This window comes from Canis lupus, chromosome 1, assembly GCF_048164855.1.
Source record: "Canis lupus baileyi chromosome 1, mCanLup2.hap1, whole genome shotgun sequence".
Lineage (NCBI taxonomy): Eukaryota > Metazoa > Chordata > Mammalia > Carnivora > Canidae > Canis > Canis lupus.
This window is the reverse complement of record NC_132838.1, coordinates 40,193,172-40,212,084: the sequence shown is the minus strand read 5'-3', so window position 1 is coordinate 40,212,084 and position 18,913 is coordinate 40,193,172. Positions and strand designations below refer to the sequence as shown.

The following is an 18,913-nucleotide window of genomic DNA, read 5'->3' as shown; positions in this document are numbered from 1 at the left end:
TTTTTAACATATGAAAATCCTTTTGGAAGGTCCCTTCTCATTACTTCCCCTAACCCCAAAGTAGATAATCAGTTGCTCTTCACAATCCTGGATCTAAAGGCAGCAGGCAGCACAGCCCTTCCTGCCCATGGGTCCTGTCTCCATGCTTTAATAAAACTACCTTTTTGCACCAAAGATGTCTCAAGAATTCTTTCTTGGCCATAGGATCCAGACCCCGCCAACATTCCAAAGCTATGTCAAATATCCTAGGTCTTCCAGGACCCAATTCTTTCTGTCTTTAGTTATGCTGATGCTCTGGAGCTGTGGTGAGATCAGCCTAAGTAGGGACCTACAGGTCAGGAGGCCAATGTCAGCTGTGTGGTGGCAATACTAGCAAAGGCTCCCAGCCCTATCCCAGGTAACTTCCTGTCTGGGCCCTGCCCCTATGTGTCTGATTCCATTTCTGACCCCCAGCACTCGTCAGTCCCTAAACAGAGCCTTGAAGGACAGATTGGCCACTTGGCCTGAGCCACTCAGTCTCCACTAGAGGCCTCAAATTTAGACCTTTGATGATTACAACATTATAGACATAGATACAGCTGCAGAAACCCACTTGGGCCCTGAAAATAAACATCCAGCACAGTCCTTTTCATTTAGTCTGACGGCCAAGACCATACTGCCTCAAGCGTGCTACAAATTCACATGTTTAAAAGCCTCTAATTCCCTTGTGATATGCACAAATAAATTACACTGTAATCTCCCATGTTAGAAATGCTGAATTGTTAAATGTAAACATTTAGATGGCACTACAGCTTGGGTGACCTGGTGGTAACAAATCGTTCAACTACAGGAATTCCAAAAACAGGAATGCTCCTTTCCCCTCCCAAACGCTGGCCAAACCCTCCCAAGCCCTGATTCTGCCATCAAAGTGGCCTCTTTTTAATTCTTTGGCTTTTCTCCCCAGTTACTGTCAATGTGATTAACATTTAGTAATTCTCTGTTGTACGTAAACAAAAACAACCACAAAGCTCAGACTTGTGTCCCTTTCTGGCCAACATTTGTATTTTAAGCAAGATGCTATTTTGGTTTTTAGTCCCCCAGGCATATTGTGTTTTATAAAATGCAAACAAACAAAAAGTCATTTCTAAATGCTCAAGAGCAAAAAATGAAGCTGACGTTGTTAATCCCTATTTGAAAAACCTGACAGAATCTCTCGACTTGTAGACTATACCACACATAACACATCTAAACTGTTCCCATAACTATACAAGTGGTTGACAAAGGTTTTCTAAGTGTAAAAGGATAGAAGCACACCTAAATGACAAGAGGCAATGGATGCTGAGATCAAATCTGGCAGCCAAGAGATCTGTTTATGTCCATCCATGTTAACGCGGTACAATGCACAAAAATGCTGACTAAATTGCCACTGGGCATCTGACAATAAATGAGACTTTGTCTGAGAAGAGCCAGAGCAGAGCACTGTATCACCATGTGGCTTAAGGCATAATGCCTCAGTGTATTTTGACATCAAGTATGTGAATCGCACAGCAGAATGTAGTTCAGATTCAACGTCTAATGCCCACTGTTTCTGCCTGCAATCTGCAAATTAACAGTAGCCCAAAGCTGGCAAGTAATGTCAGTGAAGACAAAATGAAACAAAACCAAACCAAATGCCTTTTGGAGGAACAGCTGGGCTTTAAGCAGTTAAATATTTTAAGTCAAGACACTTTGCCACACAGATCACATTGCCATCCTTTGGAAAAAAGAATATGGGTTCAGGAGTACATTTGCCTTCTTTCTGAGCTTCCATATTCCTGGGGCGGGGGGGGGGGGGGGGGCGGGCAGCATTCCTTCAGAACACCCTGCCTATGCACTCAGGTGGGGGCAACCTTGCCTTCCCTCATCATTTTCTTGAATATTCATTGAGGCAGCACAGGAAAAGTATTTTCCATGGGTTTTGACGTCTAGCAAATAACAAAAGAGAAGTCAGTGAACGTCCCCCCACTACCACCACCGCCCCCACCAGCCACTGAGACTGGACTAAGTCTGCACGTCCCTGTGTAATCTCAAATTCACTTTCACCGAGCAGCCAACCATTGTGAAATGGCAATTATTTTTGTTTTGTCTTGTGAATAGTGATGAATCAGAACATCCTATCTTTTTATATTATTAATAATCCAGGAACCTAGGAAAGAAGAGCATGTATCTTTTTTTTCCACATCATTTATATCTTAGGTTTCAGCCACAGTAAACTTCTTGTAATTGCCTATAAACGCCACATTTTCTCTCCTAATTTTTGATCTTTGTGAAAACTGTGACCTCTGCTTTAAAGTTATTCTGCACTATCCACACCCCCATCCCCAAATCAGCTTAATCTTGTGTCCTTAATGAGCACATTTGGGTATCACTTCTTGCAGGAAGCCTTCTTTGATTTTCCTACACTAGGCTAGGGTTCTTCTTTGTACTCCCGCACAGCATTTTAATAGTGTGTTTACTTGTCTCGTGCCAACTAAATTGTGACGTCTTTGTAGATGGGGAAAACATCTTTTACTGGTCTTTCTGGAAAGAAAGACAAGATCTCAGATACAGGTTTGATATTCATAAAATATTTAAAAAATAATTCCATAATAAATGAACTCAACAAATACTTAACACGCACCTCTTAGGAACCATGCACTGTTCTCTATGTTGGAATGCAGAAGTGACCAAAACAGACTAACAAAAATCCCTGTCCTCAACACAAGATTTGCTGGGAAGGGACAGAGGGAATTTTGTGAAGTGGTAACTACGTCCTATATGTCATGCTGGAGTGTGCATGGTATGGTTACATCCTCTTGGTAGAGCTGAGATCTACGGAGCTGAGATCTGTGCATTTCAATATGCAAATTTAACTTCATAAAGAATTTTTTAAAAATAACAATAATCAAGTGGGTGTGCCAAGTAAGGATAATGTAAGAATGTCAAAATGCTAAGAACTGTAGAAGCTGGGTTAGAGGCATGGAAATTTGTTATAGTTTGCTGTTTCTATATGTGTAATTGCCAAAATAAAAAGCTAGATAATGTGTGTACTCCTATAAATACATATTAATGAAATATGAGTAACAGATATTCTTCAGTGTTAATTAGAGGGGTTTTAAACTCAGAATCAAGGGGAAAGAATCAGTTACAGGTTATTTACAATGATTTGCCAAGTCCTTTATAGCAGTTTTTTCACCTTATCCTCACAATACCTTTATGGGATGTTTTTATCCCCATTTTGTAGATGGGAAAACTGAGGCTTGGAGAGATTATACGACTTGCCAACTAAATACAACAGCCAGAACAAGGGCCTAAGTCCCAACACCTCCTTCCACCAGCATTTCTCATACCCTTTGCCATACTGCATCAAGCAGGGACCCCCACTGGGGCTGGGGTGGTACAGTCTGAAGGAGCCCAGGAAGCACCACTAGTCATGATAAATACAATCTTACTGCCTCTGATTAGGTCAGAATTATATCTGAAGTGGTGAAATTATTAAAATTTCAAGGAATAATAGTTATACTCTAGAATTGTACCTACACCATCGGCAATGGTTTTGATGTCACATTTGTCTGTTATAATATGCAATATTTTAAGTTACATCCCTGGTCCCTAAAGACCTGCATGAGTCTCCCCCAGGCTCCCATGTCCTGGTACACACACAGATGTGATCATGATTTGGCACAGATCCCAAGCCAGGCTTTGGCCGAAGTTGTCAACAGGGTCCCCCTGTAATTAGGCACTTCTGCATCGTAGCTATATTGTAACAACAACACACACACTTGTTTTCTGTCCATACTCAAGCAGACTCAAAATCTCACAGACGCCAAGGAGGCTGATATAGCCGGTGATAATCTCCCACCTTGCCTATGTCCCTTTCCTGGCCGCCATGTCACTTTGACAGATGTCGGACTTAGCATCACCAGAGATGGGCCCATTATGGACTTGGAAAGCCATATCATTTCCAAATGTAGACTTGCCCAGCCAAAAAAACATGCAGTGCTCAGAGATGTGCCAAATGTGTGTAAATATGGGCAGCTTCCCTGCTGTTCACAAGCACTCATGTCTCAATCCCCAGCAGAGGCAAAGGCTGTGGTCCAGACATACCGTTCCTTTAGGGCTCATTTGGTGCTGAATAAAAACTCTCTCCATAGTTATAAATGTGAATCATAATCCCTGTTTATACTGTTGAATGTTCACCCATCTGTACTCTCTGTTGCCTTCATCTAAACTAACTGGCCCCAAAAACACTTTATCAAGGAAGTGCTTTATTCTAGTCAGGAGCCGGGTGATTAGGTCCTGGAAAAGTAGCTTGATATCCAGTCCAGAAAGTTAATTACTAACATAATTATCAAAACCTTATATTTTTCAGGGTTAAGTCAAGCATTGCAGTGGGCAGAATGTCTTTTCGGTTGGTCTGTTCTCTGGCTGACAATAATTAGTTCTTAAAGACAATACATTCTTTGACTTTTAAAGCCAAACTCAAATATCTAAATATCTATTTTATCTATAGAATATTCCCTCGATTGCCAAAATTCACCTCGAGAATTTGAAATGAAATAAAGTCATAAACTGATTCAACCCATCATTCAAAACTCTCTGTATTCAAGACTGTCTCTGAATGACTTTTTCTACAGCAGAATCAAACATAATGCTACTTTTTTCCATATAAAATGCTTTAAGGTGGGGCCTCTGGTGGCTCAGGAGATTCAGGGTTGGACTCTTGATTTGGACTCAGATCATGATCTCAGGGTCATGAGATCAAGCTCTGTGTCTGGCTCTGGGCTGAGTGTGGAGCCTGCTTAGGAGTCTACCCCTCAACCCCTTGCTGTCATGCTCTCTCTCTCTTAAAATAAATAAATAAATTAATTAATTAATTAATTAATTAATTTAAAAAAAGCTTTAGGCTCCTGCTGTATTCCTCTTACTGCTTTTGGTGGATTATTTCTTTTCCAAGCCACCTTGATTCAGCTTTCCTGGGACTGCTTACAGACACAGAAAGGAAGTATGAACTTGCAGGTCCTCAGACCCAAAGCTGCTCAAACAGCTGAACACAGAAGTTTGTCTACTTGTCCTCAAGTGGAATAATGTGCAATAAAATAAAAGAATGCAATGAAGAGAGCATCACGGACTGCAAGTTACAGCTCTTCAAGAAGAGGAGTTCCCATCAGGTCTCAATCTGTGATGAGCTAACCACCATGAGAGGGAACTTTCAATATGTCGCTAGTGTTGCATACATGGTCTGAATAAATGATGGATGACCTTAAAGCACGTCTCACATGGACTTCTAGATTTCTGAGCCATGTGAATGACATATGGAACACATGGCATCTAACCTGGCATTCAGCAGTTCAAGAGCTCCCTATTACCTCTCCAACTTGCCTGGAATTTCATAGAAAGAGAACCTGAATATGCCCATCTGGGATCTTACTTTTCTCACTAACTACTGTTTAAAGGATGAACGAAGTTTCCTGCCTGGCTCAGATGAGCTTCCATCAATTTTACCCACCACTACATTCCTGCACCTTTGATGAGAACTAATTAAGCTCATGTGGTGTTTTTTTTTCCCCAGACTGTCTTTTGCTGCTCTGGAACAGAGCACACCAAATTAAGCCCATCTGTCTAAATGGGAAGAAGTTATTTATCCCACTGCCACGCAGGCTTTCTTTCCTAGCCAGACTCTGCCTTCCAAGGTTCCTAAACACCTTATGGTGATTACAGTAACCCCAACTCCTAACCAGCTAGAATTCTGGGAAGAGTAGTTGCATGTTACAACAAGGATCATCTACCAATCCACAGCAATCACTTCCTCACATGGCACAATGTCCAAGGAAGCCACAGAGCATGCTACCAGACTATCATTCAAGGTCAAAATTACAACGTCCAAGAATTCGGTGCAATTTTTAGGTTGCTGTTCAGCCACAATCTTGCCCCCACCAAAAAAGGGGGAAAGTCTTTTTTCATTAACTACGCCCCAATCAGAGAGCCTAATTAAATGCCACATGAGGTTACTTTTGTTAAAAAAGGAGTAAACAACCCTGCCATTCACACCTGCCAGATGACAGAGTTATAGGAAAGATGCCCTGGGCAATGACAGGCCCACATGCCTGCCTGGGCGACCATGTTAGGCTCCAGGATGATGGCTCCCGGCCCCCAACCCATGCTTCTCAGCCTCAATCAACTCAATTGTACTAACTCCCACCACTGATGACTGCTCAGGCAAGGAACAAAAGGAAAGAGAATCGATAATCATCTGACAGTCATGATACACTGTTACTCCTGACCTAAGGAATCTTCACTTAGGTTGAGTTAAGGAAAGAAACTAAAGCACACAGGAATGCCAGTCTTACTGTAGAAGTGAAGCATGTCCAGTTGTAGAATAACAGAGGTGCCTAAACTAGTTGGTAGGTCTGTTATATAATAGGTTCTTTATAACATAAAAAGGGTTTTCATAAAAGAACTCTTTGTTCCAAGTTTCTTAATTATTGCTTTTTCTTTTATTCCTATCCTAAGCAGATTTATGGAAATAAATAAGTAAATAAATAAATAAGGATTCCAGTGAAATCAGCAGTTTTCAAACTGTTTTTAAAGGCAGAGACGCTTATGCAAAAGAGATCCATGTGGCCCCTCCCCCACCCTACCCCCAAAATATAAAAGATGGTCAAAAAGGAGTTGGTCTGGATGAGAAGACATTCCTGAAGGGGTCTTGAGGTCACCACAGTGAAATAAAACAATTTGAAAAGCACTGAACCAGAATGAATCCAAATAGAATATGTAATGAAAATTTAAATTTATAAATGCAGAAGTTTCAGTAAGATTTTTTTGTAGCAAATACACAACATGGAAATATTAGTATATATACAGATTACAGAGAGAGACAGACCTAAATTATTTATTTACTATTTATCACATGCAAGTTCAAATACTGCACTAATCCTACATAATGGTCCTAAAGAAACAGCCAAACGAATTTCAACACCTAAGTGCAAGAATGGAGCCATGTAAAATGGTGATTATGAAGAGCTCTTAAATGACATGGAAGAACTATAATAAAATATTTAGTAAAAAAGCAAGAATTATATTGCTAACGTAAAAATGCTGAGAAACACTGAGGAGGGCTGCTAAAATACCAATATGGTAATTACCAGGTGAGAGATTAGGGTGGTTTCTAGCTTCTTTACATTTTATTTTGTTTTTGAAAGAAAAAGAGAAAGAAAAGGAAGAAAGAAAAAAGGATTAACCTAGACATTATTTGCACTTAGAATCCATAAAAATATACTATACGCTGGCTAACAGTGAAAACATTTTTTTCACTTAAGTTAAAAAATAAAATCTAGTGTTTACCGAATACAAGTATTTGGTCATACCATCCTAGCCAATACTCAATCCATCTGATGACCAGAGAGCTAGATGATTAATCCTTTGAGACCTGAACTTTGCACCCCAATTTAGCACAGCAGCTTACAGAGAGATGCTCCTGGAACGACCAGGACTGCTAGAAGGCCTGGGAGGGAGTGCTGGATCAGGAGCAGGACACAGAGCAGCCCCGCCAGGCAGAAGCATATTCCCAGTGCCACCCACTCACCACATCCAGGTCCTGGGAAACTCGCCGTTTGCGGAGCTCCTCCATCCTCTCACACACATCAGAGAAGCAGGTGTTGTAATAATCTGCATACTGCTGTGCCAGGTCATCGATGTTTCCCAGGGAGCCATCCTGGGGGCGAGGAGGGCAACAGGAAGAAACAGGAAAAGAACAAAGACAGTCAGTCCACCTGTAGAGAAACCCACTGCTTTTGGTTCCCCCTCTCCACAGCATTTACACTAATAGCTGGTGGTCATTAAATGGTGAGCATGTGCCAGGCTAACTTCTGTGTGTGACACCTCCTAATCCTCAGGATACCCATTGGACACAAGACCTATTTCCTCACTGTACAAGTGAACAAACTGTAGGTCAAAGAAGTTGAGTGACTGCCTGCCCAAGTGTCCTAGGGCTAACAAGTAAAGAAGCCAGGCCTCCAACATAGGACTGCCTGGTACCAAAGTCATGGTCTTGTATCCACACCTCTGCCTGCCCATCAGGGCTAGGAAAGCCCCAGGAGAGCGCCTTCAGAAAAGGCACTCAGCAGGTAAGAGGCTCCTGAAAGCCCAATCAGTGGCTGCACCAGAACCTCCTGGGAAGTTTTGAGAAACTCTGATACCAGGACACCACTCCCAGAAATTCTGACGGGAACCAGAGAATCGAGGACCACTGAAATCCTGCATCTGAGACATACTTGGGCCATGCCCTCCCATGAGACCTCTGAAAAGACAACCCTATTCCTTGAATTATTCCAAGAAATAGGAATAACATGCAAGAAGAGTACATGTGACAAATTCACCTAGAGGAAGCATGTCTGTCACCCCAGAAGCTGCTCTGGATCCCCCCTTCCTGGGCTTATACTCAGCTCTGCTGCCATTTACAATCCCATGGCCCGAGGCAGATATCCTAATCTCTGGGAACACTGGGACAGCATAGTACGTATCTCACAGTGAGAAGTAATGAAGTAACACAGTCTACCTGGCACACAGGAAGCACTTGAAACTTATTTAGCTACTCATATTCAGTACAAGATAATGTTTCAGGCTATAGTCTTCCCTTAGGGGAACTGATGCCTAAATGCATGTCTGAACATATACATATGGGAGGACAAATGCTGCATGCGTTTGTAAATTATGCCATTTCTTCTATTCATTTATTCATTCATTCACAGAAACATTTATTTCCCCTGATCCTTTTAATATCCCCCAAATGTCCTTTCTTTGGTATAAATAAATGGCCCTACCAAGACAACCAAAGGAACACAACTTTTATCAGAGAGTCTAGAAGGTTTCCATTTTACAGACCACAGCCCTATCACATCACGCACAGCAACACTTGTCTGAATCTGCAAAACACACTCAGATATAAGTGGGGTTTGGGAATTAAGAGTTCTTCAGAAGCCTTTCTGCTAAAGACTCTCTTCAGGCCTTGTCAAGAGGCCTGGGTCAAAGCAATCCCTAGCCAAAGCCTGCGTTCACTGATTTTATGCAACCAATGGACAGGAGAAACAGAAATGGAAAGAAATGATTTCCTAGGAAAAGAAACAAAACAAAACAAAACAACTCCTCCTCTCCCATCAGTAAAATGTTCCCCTTTTGGTAACTGCTTCCAAGTCCCCATTGCAGAGCTAGGGGCGAGAAGCACTCTTACAAGACCCATAAGATGTTTGAGTATCTGAACATGTCTGGGCAAAAGTTATTCCCCACTCAGTCTGTCGGTCTATCTGTCTGTCTCAGACTGGAGGCTGGATGGACACAGTAGAGGAGCTGGGAGCCTAGCCTCCTCTTCAATAGGTTTATTGTCAAGTTTCCAGTAGGCAAGTAACATCGGTCAAGGTAAGCAATCTGCTGCTGAGCCTCTGAGGAAAGGCCCAGGGGTGGTCAGCCTGCTGGTTTTGGCTGTACTGCTGTCAGTAAAGTGCCTGAAACCAGAACCACTGTGGAGGAAGGGAGCCAGACCAGAATATCTTAAGGTGATGTTCCTGTAATACAACATGATAAATCAAATCATGATCCCAAGGTTTGCCCTGACTCGCCTCAACTCAACACCACGTACCCTGGGGGCCACAGCATGAAAAGCCACAACCTCCTGACAAGTCTTCCCATCCGTTTCCCCACTTGGGCCTACTCTGCCATCAACCCAGCCACCGAAGTGACCTTGCTAAACAGAGCTGACAGTCTCTCCTTCTTCTGAGAATCACCTATCACCCAGGTGACAAAATAAAGCCCCAGCTTGCCAGCCCAGATCTCAGGGCCCCTCACTTCACATCTGCTCCCCGTCCCGCCCGCTGAGGAAGGAGCGCAGGCCCGCAGACCCGCCGCTCAGCACGGGCTCTCCCCCACGCACCCACCTCCGCCCCAGCACCACGAGAACCGCGTTCTGAACACCAGCTGGAGCGCAGCCAGGACCGCGAGGAGAGCGCGGTGCCCCGAGCCGAGGGCTTGTGCCCACAGCTGCCCAGCAGCAGCCTATTAACCTAGCTCGTTCGCTTATGGTTCAAGCTTCACAGAAACAAAATCCTCCCCGGCCGCCTCCTCTTCAAGAGCCTCGGGTTTCCTTAGTCCTCGCCCTTTGTGTATACTGGGAAAGACCACGGTGCTCCCTTCCATGTGTGTGCTGGAAGGTGGAGGGAACAGGGCTGGCAGCCACATCACCCTGAGAACCCACTTTTATGAATGACCGCCTGGATCCTGCCACTGTCCCCAACTGCTGGGGCCCCTGGAAGTTCCTGGGCCCTTCAGGATTGTGTCCAGTCTCTCGAGAATATGATGCTATCCTATCTTCAGCCAGAAATGTCTACCTTCATCCATTCAGGAAGGGAAACATGCCTGTGACTTCTGACCCAATACAAAACCCACATCTTCTAATACTGGGGTGAATCTGTTAGAGGCCTTACACCGTATAGCTCCATACTTTCCTAGGCTTGCTGTTCTTAAATGGAAATCCCTCGAGGCACCTGGGTGGCTCAGTGGTTGAGCATCTGCCTTAGGCTCAGGGCCTGATCCCAGGGTACTTCTCCCACTGCCTTTGTTTCTGCCTCTCTCTTCTCTCTCTCTCTCTCTCTCTCTCATTCTCTCATGAATAAGTAAATAACATTTTTTTTTAATGGAAACCCCTCTGTCTCTTTCATAGAGGCACTAAGAATTGTACTGTTTTAGCCAAAGCATGCCAATCTTGAATTCTAGCTTCCCCAAAAGCATCAGCCAAAGTATACAACTTAACACAATCAACTGTCTTCTTGGGTTAATCAAGTCCACTCCAAAATAACTCTCAATTATTTAGATAGCTTTATTCGAATTACCTTCTCCCCTTTTTCCTAGCAACACTTTCAAAACCAACTGTTTGGTTCTCAAGTTTCCAGACTTGCTGATCAAATGTTTTTTGCCACTAGTAAAAAAAGTTGAAGTCCATATTTTTCAGTCCAAATCACCCAAAATTCTGCAGTAACTTGGGGTCCTGGAAAATATATCTCTGGCTCACACACAAAAAAAAAGGTAACTCTTCAACTCTTCAAGCAGGCCAAAGACAGAAAATGCTTCACACCCTGCAACATGCTGCATTATCCACTCCTTACTTGGCACTCAGCAGACAATAATTTACAACAGGGTGGCGTAGCCGCTTCTGTTTTCCCAAGTCACCTTCCAGATGTGCAGTAAATTCCCCAAATTTCCACTTCCATCAGTCTTGATGATTTAAATGCCAAGAAGGGCAAAAAAATAAAAGGATGTGTTTTTAAAAAGTAGCTCTTGTCTGCCATACTCAGAAAGGAATCCTGCTCATCCCCATCAAATGGAATCAATGAACCACAAGATGATTTTCTCTTTATCCTCTCAAAATCTATGCTCTTTCAGGACTATCTGGAAACCTCCACACCATTTCTGTCCAACCTGTTCCTACTTGAGATAGCACAGTCCTATTCAGTAAAAACATTCACTTCTACCAGAAATGTTTGCAAAAGTAGTCTGCAGGGAATTCAAATAATGTAGCCGATGTTTAATAGCACCACATCTCGCTCATCTCTCTTTTAGAGATGTGAAGTTTATGTCTGACTCAACACTCCACAATGCTAATTTCAAGAGGCACTGATGTTATTACAAAATAAACCTTTGACTACAACTTTAAACTCTCTAAATACAATTATTAAAACACTGAAATGGATTCCTTTTTAAACTTATTTTTCTTTTAAGGTGTTCACAGTTTCAGCCTTAGAGTGATTACTTGCCTTATTTGTTTCACTTCTTATTTTTCACCTTTGGTTCTCACGCAACAGGCTGAAGCAATATGGGTTCAAGTTTAGGAACAAGGGGGAGATCTTATTTCCTCAAAGATTTTTTTAAGTGAATTGTGAAATTTTGTGCCACATGATCTTTTTATAAGAATTTTCACATCTTCATCTTAAAAAAAAAAAAAAAAAGAATATAATCCATGCAAATTCAAGTTCTCTTTCCTTTTCCTTTTTACCAAATCAGGTCACAGCATCTTTTCATACGGCCATCCACTTCACTTGGTATGGCTTTAAATTAAATCTGTAGTTTCACTCCCAATAGCAGGTCAATGGAAGACAAATCTTGTGCAATCTTCCCAAGAAGCCATAGCATGCATTTCCACCAAACACTCCTCTTTTATACAACCAACATAAAAATATAGAGATAAGGGGCATTTGTACCAAACAATTCACATCAGGTAGACTGCTGCTGCAATTAAGGAGAAAAGAAACAGCACTGTTCTCTCAACAACTGATTTAACAGTATTTCTGGTATTTATCCCAATGTACTTCTGTCTCTGAGAGATGTGAAAACTAAAAGTACTAGAAAAACAAAGCATTTGTATCATTAACTTCTGTTATTTTTGCTCTCTTCTTTCCCAGATGTCATTTATGGTTCAGATTATCTTGACGGTCTTTAAGGGAGAAAAAATAGAAAAAAGTCCTGAAAACACCAGGAAATACAATGTAATCTGTATAGCTGTATGCAGATCACATGCAAATGAATGCAAATGAACTTGTGGTCCTGCTATTTTATGTATCTATAAAGACAGAGCCCCAAGGGAAAACTCCATGTGTTGCTCTGAATCCCCAAAGTTGAGGGGAAGAAAGAGAACAGTCTCCTGGCTCATTTATTTAGTGTGTCTCTACCTTCTTTGTCTGTAAGAAATACATATATATTTTGCATAATATAAATTATACGTTATATTTACATTGCTACCTGTTGTTTTGGAGAGGGTTGGAGCTCTATCAGTATATCAGTTCCCTACAGGCTAAATCCACTGAAAGAAATCATGAAGCCTGATTTCTTGAATGACTTCACAATGCATTTTCATTCTTAATTAGCTTCTTTAAAGATTTTGAGGTGATAAACACTTTCAGCAACCTTTCAGGTGAAACTGCTACTACCATAAAAAAGACGTTAATTCTGTTTCCTTGTTCAGCCTCACTGCATCTCTGAGATGTTGTTGCAGGATTTCTCTGTCTTTACTGCCCGTGGTTCTGGGTAACACTGCTTCGAAGGATGATGAGGTGGACCAGATGAAGAGTGGTGGGCAGCAAAGCAAAGTTGATTGAGCAATAGTATAAAGCTCCCGGAGAGGGAGGGTTGCCCGGAGTTTCTAAATGTAGCAGGTTGTATGAGCTCTTTTGCGGAACTATCTTCAGCAATCAAGTGTGCCAAGTTGTGCCAATCTGGGCTTTGGTCACATATCTGTCTACCTATTAGGTTCATGTCCACGTGCTGATGGTCTTTTATGCTGACATCTGAGGGCATATGTCTTAACTGCCCCCTCCCCACGATAGGGACAAGTGCCTTGTGGTTATTCGTCTTATTTTATGCACAAGTTACTTCTGCAAAGGCTGTAAAACAGAATGCTAGAGTTCTCCTGTCTAAGCTGCAAAACAGGATGTCAGTACTGTTTTATCTTAGCTGTCCTGGCTCCCTATTTTCTTGTTGGGGACCCCGGCCCTGACTACTAACTGTCCAACTCACTCCTAACAATGTCACTGTTTGTACCTGCTCTGTTATCCCATCCTGCCATGTTAATAGAGAAATTCACTGAAGAGATAATGATCTCAAATATTTTTTTCTCTGAGGTATCACTCCCAGAATCTCTGCAAGATGTTTGGAGCTGGAATACAGTTTGTCTAAGGAAAAAAGTTTTTTGCACATGAGAACCAAAAATACACACTAAAAGGACAATATTAGATCATGCTGGTGGTGACCAAAGAGCCCTCCCTGAGGGCACACCCACGGGGCAGGTGGCTGGATGGCTGATCTCACATCTTCCACTCCCCCTCTCCAAAAACACCCAGAACTTGCCAGGCCCTATGTCTAATTCTTCCTTTGCCAAATATGACCTTGGTGCCCGAGGCCCTCGCTATTCTGCAACATCGAGATCTCAGATTAACATAAATCTGCTCCTGAAGGAGGAAGGTCCCTGGGACAGGCAGCATTGACCACTCCCTCCTTCCCAGCACTCTCTCAACAACAAAAAAAATCCAAAAAACAAACAGCACAAAACACACAGACACAAGGCACAAAAACAAAAACAAACAACAAAAACTGGGGCATGGAACTTCCTTGATATAATTATTTATAAATATGTATTAGATCTACCTATAATTATAAGTACTAATATAAATTATATCTATGTACATTAAAAATGCATACAGAATTATGCACTTTAAATGAGATAAACACAAGTATAAACAAAAAGTTCTAAATTCTTTCCTATTCCCAAATGGATAAGTGCAGTGGTATTCACCTAGCAGATCATGACCCATTAGGACTCTATGGGTCAAGCATGGATCAGAGAAGCAACTGCCATGGTGACTGCAAGCTGGTGAAACAGTCCATACAGGCTGCTACCTCTGTGTCTAGTACTGAGTCCAAAGTCAGTACTGCTAGGCTGGCAGTTATGAAAGAAGCTAGGTGTGAAATAGCAGCAACAAAACTGATCCCACAAGAACACTGGAACAGAGACAACTAAAATCTGTATCTGTTTCTCATTAACCAAAGCCCTGATGCTAGGGGTGACCTCTAACTGAAGCTAGAACTCTTTATGATAGATCTACACACACACACTTGGCTCAAGAATCCCAGAAGATGAAGAAGATCTGGCAGGAACTGGAATTGCTGCGGGTCCAGGTGCCACCTCATGCCAACAAGGTAAGGTCGGAGTGGATCAGTGATACCACATGGGAGCTGCCACAATACCTGTCACCCACCATCAACCTTCAGTCTAAAAAATATGGCTGCTACAGCGAAGGAAACAACAAAACTAAAAGACAACCTACAGAATGGGAGAAGATATTTGCAAATGACCTATCAGATAAAGGGCTAGTATCCAAGATCTATACAGAACTTATCAAACTCAACACCCAAGAAACAAACAATCCAGTCATGAAATGGGCAAAAGACATGAACAGATATTTCTCCAAAGAAGACATAGACATGGCCAACAAGCACATGAAAACATGCTCCACATCACTTGCCATCAGGGAAATACAAATCAAGACCACAATGAGATATTGTGAGAATGGCTAAAATTAACAAGACAGGAAACAGCAAATGTTGGAGAGGATGTGGAGAAAGGGGAACCCTCTTGCACTGTTGGTGGGAATGTGAACTGGTACAGCCACTCTGGAAAACTGTGTGGAGATTCCTCAAGAAGTTAAAAATAGAGCTACCCTACGACCCAGCAATTGCACTACTGGGTATTTACCCCAAAGATACAGATGTAGTGAAACACCAGGACACCTGCAACCCAATGTTCCTAACAGCAATGTACACAATAGCCAAATTGGAAGGAGCCTCGATGTCCTTCGACAGATGAATGGATAAAGAAGATGTGGTGTATATATACAATGGAATATTACTCAGCCACCAGAAAGGACGGATACCCACCATTTCCTTCAATGTGGATGGAACTGGAGGGTATTATGCTGAGTGAAATAAGTCAAATCGGTGAAGGACATCATCATATGGTTTCACTCATACATGGAATATATAAGAAATAGTGAAACGGATTATAAGGGAAAGGAGGGAAACTGAGTGGGGAAAAATTAGAGAGGGAGACCAACCATGAGAGATTCCTACCTCTCGGAAACAGAGTTGCAGAAGCGGAGGTGGGTAGGGGGGTGAGGTAACTGGGTGATGGGCACTAAGGAGGGCACTTGATAGGATGAGCACTGGGTGTTATACTATATATTGGCAAATTGAATTTAAATTTAAAAATTAAAAAATTAAATTAAAAAATAAAAAATATGGCTGCTATGATTCATTTCTGGCTTCTGGGTTCATATAGTGCTAAGCCAGCAGGGTCCTAATATAAATGGAGACATCTGAGATCAGCATTTGTTTAATGACATAGCATAGCATAGAAGAGAATAGAAAATGTTGGCATATGACACACGAAGAAAGGATACTATTACTTGCAACATTTGTCTCAGTTATGTGTAGGTCTAACTGTACTTGATCACAATATAAATTGTATCTTCCAGTGAATATATGACAAAAAGTATGGAAGTCACTGAAGGTATTTTGCCTCCCAGGCTGCAATCCTGGGAGTACTCTGACTTATTCTAGAGCTCCACTATCCAGTGGCCTCCTTCCGGACCTCAAACTTTCCTCCTCAGGTCACCCCTACAAGCAGATGCTTCCCCAAGGCTTTCCCTGCATTTTTCTCTTGTCATCCTCCCAGGTTTCTTGGGGAAATGTCATCAGTGGTTGAACAGATTTAAAAGCACAGCAGAAATATGCATCTTCCTCCCTCAGGCCCAGTGCAGCCTGCTTGACCTGAAGGTATGAAAGGCTTTGAGATTTTTAGCAAAAAACGTGATTACCAGAATCTCATGCACAAACTAGTAACCTCTAATTATCAGCTCAGAAGCAATTTGAAAAGTATGAAAATTCAGTTTCCTGACCACAGAGAGGTTTGGCTATAATAAAATGGGATAAAACAAAGTCCTCCTCTGCATTCTTCCGGGGGGGAGGGGGGGTGTTGGAATCTCTGACACCACATTAACCAACAGGTATGATGAAGAATTGACCAAGGCTAGAAAATTAATATGTTCTTCAATCATCAACACCTAGTTGCATATTTCATTAATTCAAATAATATTTATTGAACATCTATGACACTCCAGGTGCTATGTTAGGTGCTATGTATACAATATAAAATCAAGAAACATGAAAGCTTATTATTAATAAAACGTAAAGTATGGTCTTTATTTTAATGTAGTTGAATGGTTAAGTCATAGAAACCTGTTGGAGGGGTTTATTAGATTGTGCACTTAGTGTAAGGTGTTTTTGGAATTAAAGGCTCTGAAAGATCCAATTTGTTGAGCTATCAATGGCTCAAAAGAACATTTCACAGGAAGCTTCAGAACTTGAAAATAAAGGGAAAGGACTGGAACGTTGACAATTCAAAAAAATTCAAGTACAGATTCACACTCAAAATGGACATGTGGAATTAGCAGATGGCAATTTCAGACTAAACTCATTTCTCATTTCTAAATTGCCCTGAGCTTAATAGAATCACAGATTTGGAAAGAACAGCAGAGCGAGCTGGTTGGGTGGCAATGAATGAGCTAGTTTGGTGGAAATGAAGTCACAATTTCTGACCATATTTGCAGATTTTGAGGAGTATGAATCACACTTAGCACTTTCTCTGGCTGCCTCTGGCACATAATCATGAGGATATGAGCATTCTCAAGCATTTGGCTAACGATGATCTGCGGGGGGGGGGGGGGAATGAAATGATCTTTAATTTCCTAGAAATTTGGAAATGAATATATTAGTCTCAAAACAATCCTGAAATTTCTGGTTGTTAAACTTTGTACAATATTTGAGTTTGTCATGTTTTAATAAAATTATATTCTGTCATGGCTTAATCTGAGAGTTAGAAGGGTGATAACACATGGAATCAGAACTGGACTTGACCACCATGGCTGATTTCCTTGAGGCAAGCTAAGAGAGATTTGGAAGTCCTGGTGACCTGATCAAAACTAACAACAGGATTTATGCTCATAACCATTCACTGTTATAGAAGCAGTGTTGATTAATTTTTTTTTGGTGATGCTCCCAAAGTTCCACATTTTTAAGAACTGGTAGGTATTGCCTAGTGTTATGATAAAAATTCAGATGGTCAGCAATCCTCAGGACACTGACCAGATGACCCGTACTGAAGTACTGGGATACCTCTAACGTATACTTTGCTAACTCTCAAAACTCTTTCTCCACCTACTTAGCTGCAGACAAATGCCTATGTCTCCTCTTCCTAGGTATTATGAACTCTCCAACTCCCCAAACTTTCATTCTGGATTCCAGTGTTCCAGAGATTAACCTCAACCAGTTCTACCCACACCAGACTCTGAGGAGTCATTCACTTACCCCAAAGAGGTCACTATGTCTAATAGAACTTATTACTAATGTGTCATAAATAAGTCAATGCTAGTATAACATCCCTAATATCTCTCCATGTCTCAAGTGTCTCAAAATATTCCTCCATCCTAACCCTAGCAGTGTTTCAAGTGGTGGACAAAACTTTCCAGCTACTCACACTCCCTCCAACCTCATCTCACTTACAATCTGCTCTATGTCCCATGTCCACTGTAACTTTTAAAATATAGATCTTGAAAACTGTTAATGTCTCCCAGTGAGGACTTGACAAAGTCGGTCTGTTGTATATAATACAAGAGCCTTTTTATCTGGACTGTCTGCCTTTCTAGACCTGCTCCATGGCTCCACCTCCCCATCCATATACCAGTTTTGACCAGACCAAACTAGTACATGCAGCACTATAACATCCCTGCTCCTCCATGTTGTTTCTTCTGCTTGGAACACCTTTTTTCGCCCTACTCACCCTACAGACAGCAGCCTATGCTTCACAATGGACTTTACATGTCATGTGAACGTCCCACTGCATTACTGTAAATCATACATTTTACCTACAAATAGAATGATCTGATGTCTGCAATCTGCTTCAAAGTCATGGGGGGGAGAGGGAAGAGATGGGGCTCTGGTATAGACGAAACAAGATTGGCCACAACTGATAAATGGTAGTTTGGAAATATGGGGATTCTTTAAAATATGCTACTTTGGTATAGATTTGAAATTTTCTATTTGGTATAGATTTGAAACTTTCTGTTTCTATTTTAAGGCATCCTTAAAAAGTGACTTTTACTTATTTACATGATTGTTATCCCAAGGAGACTCCAAAGTCCTTGATAGCTAGAGCTGGGTCTTACTCATTTTTGTAACCTTAGCACTTAACACCATCAAAATAGATATTTAGCAATTACCTAAGAAGTGTCTTATCAGAAGCAGAAAGGAAGGAAGAATGGAT

At 41.6% G+C, this 18,913-nt stretch overlaps 1 protein-coding gene across 6 annotated transcripts in view; it reads right to left on the bottom strand.

Annotated features, from left to right (window-relative positions):
- Positions 1-18,913, bottom strand: part of SASH1 (SAM and SH3 domain containing 1) — a 313,961-nt gene that overhangs the window by 144,026 nt on the left and 151,022 nt on the right. For all 6 annotated transcript variants that reach the window (XM_072827316.1, XM_072827306.1, XM_072827274.1 and 3 more), the window contains exon 2: positions 7,583-7,711. In XM_072827316.1, the coding sequence (XP_072683417.1) occupies positions 7,583-7,711 (129 nt within the window). The remainder of the gene's footprint in view (positions 1-7,582; positions 7,712-18,913) is intronic.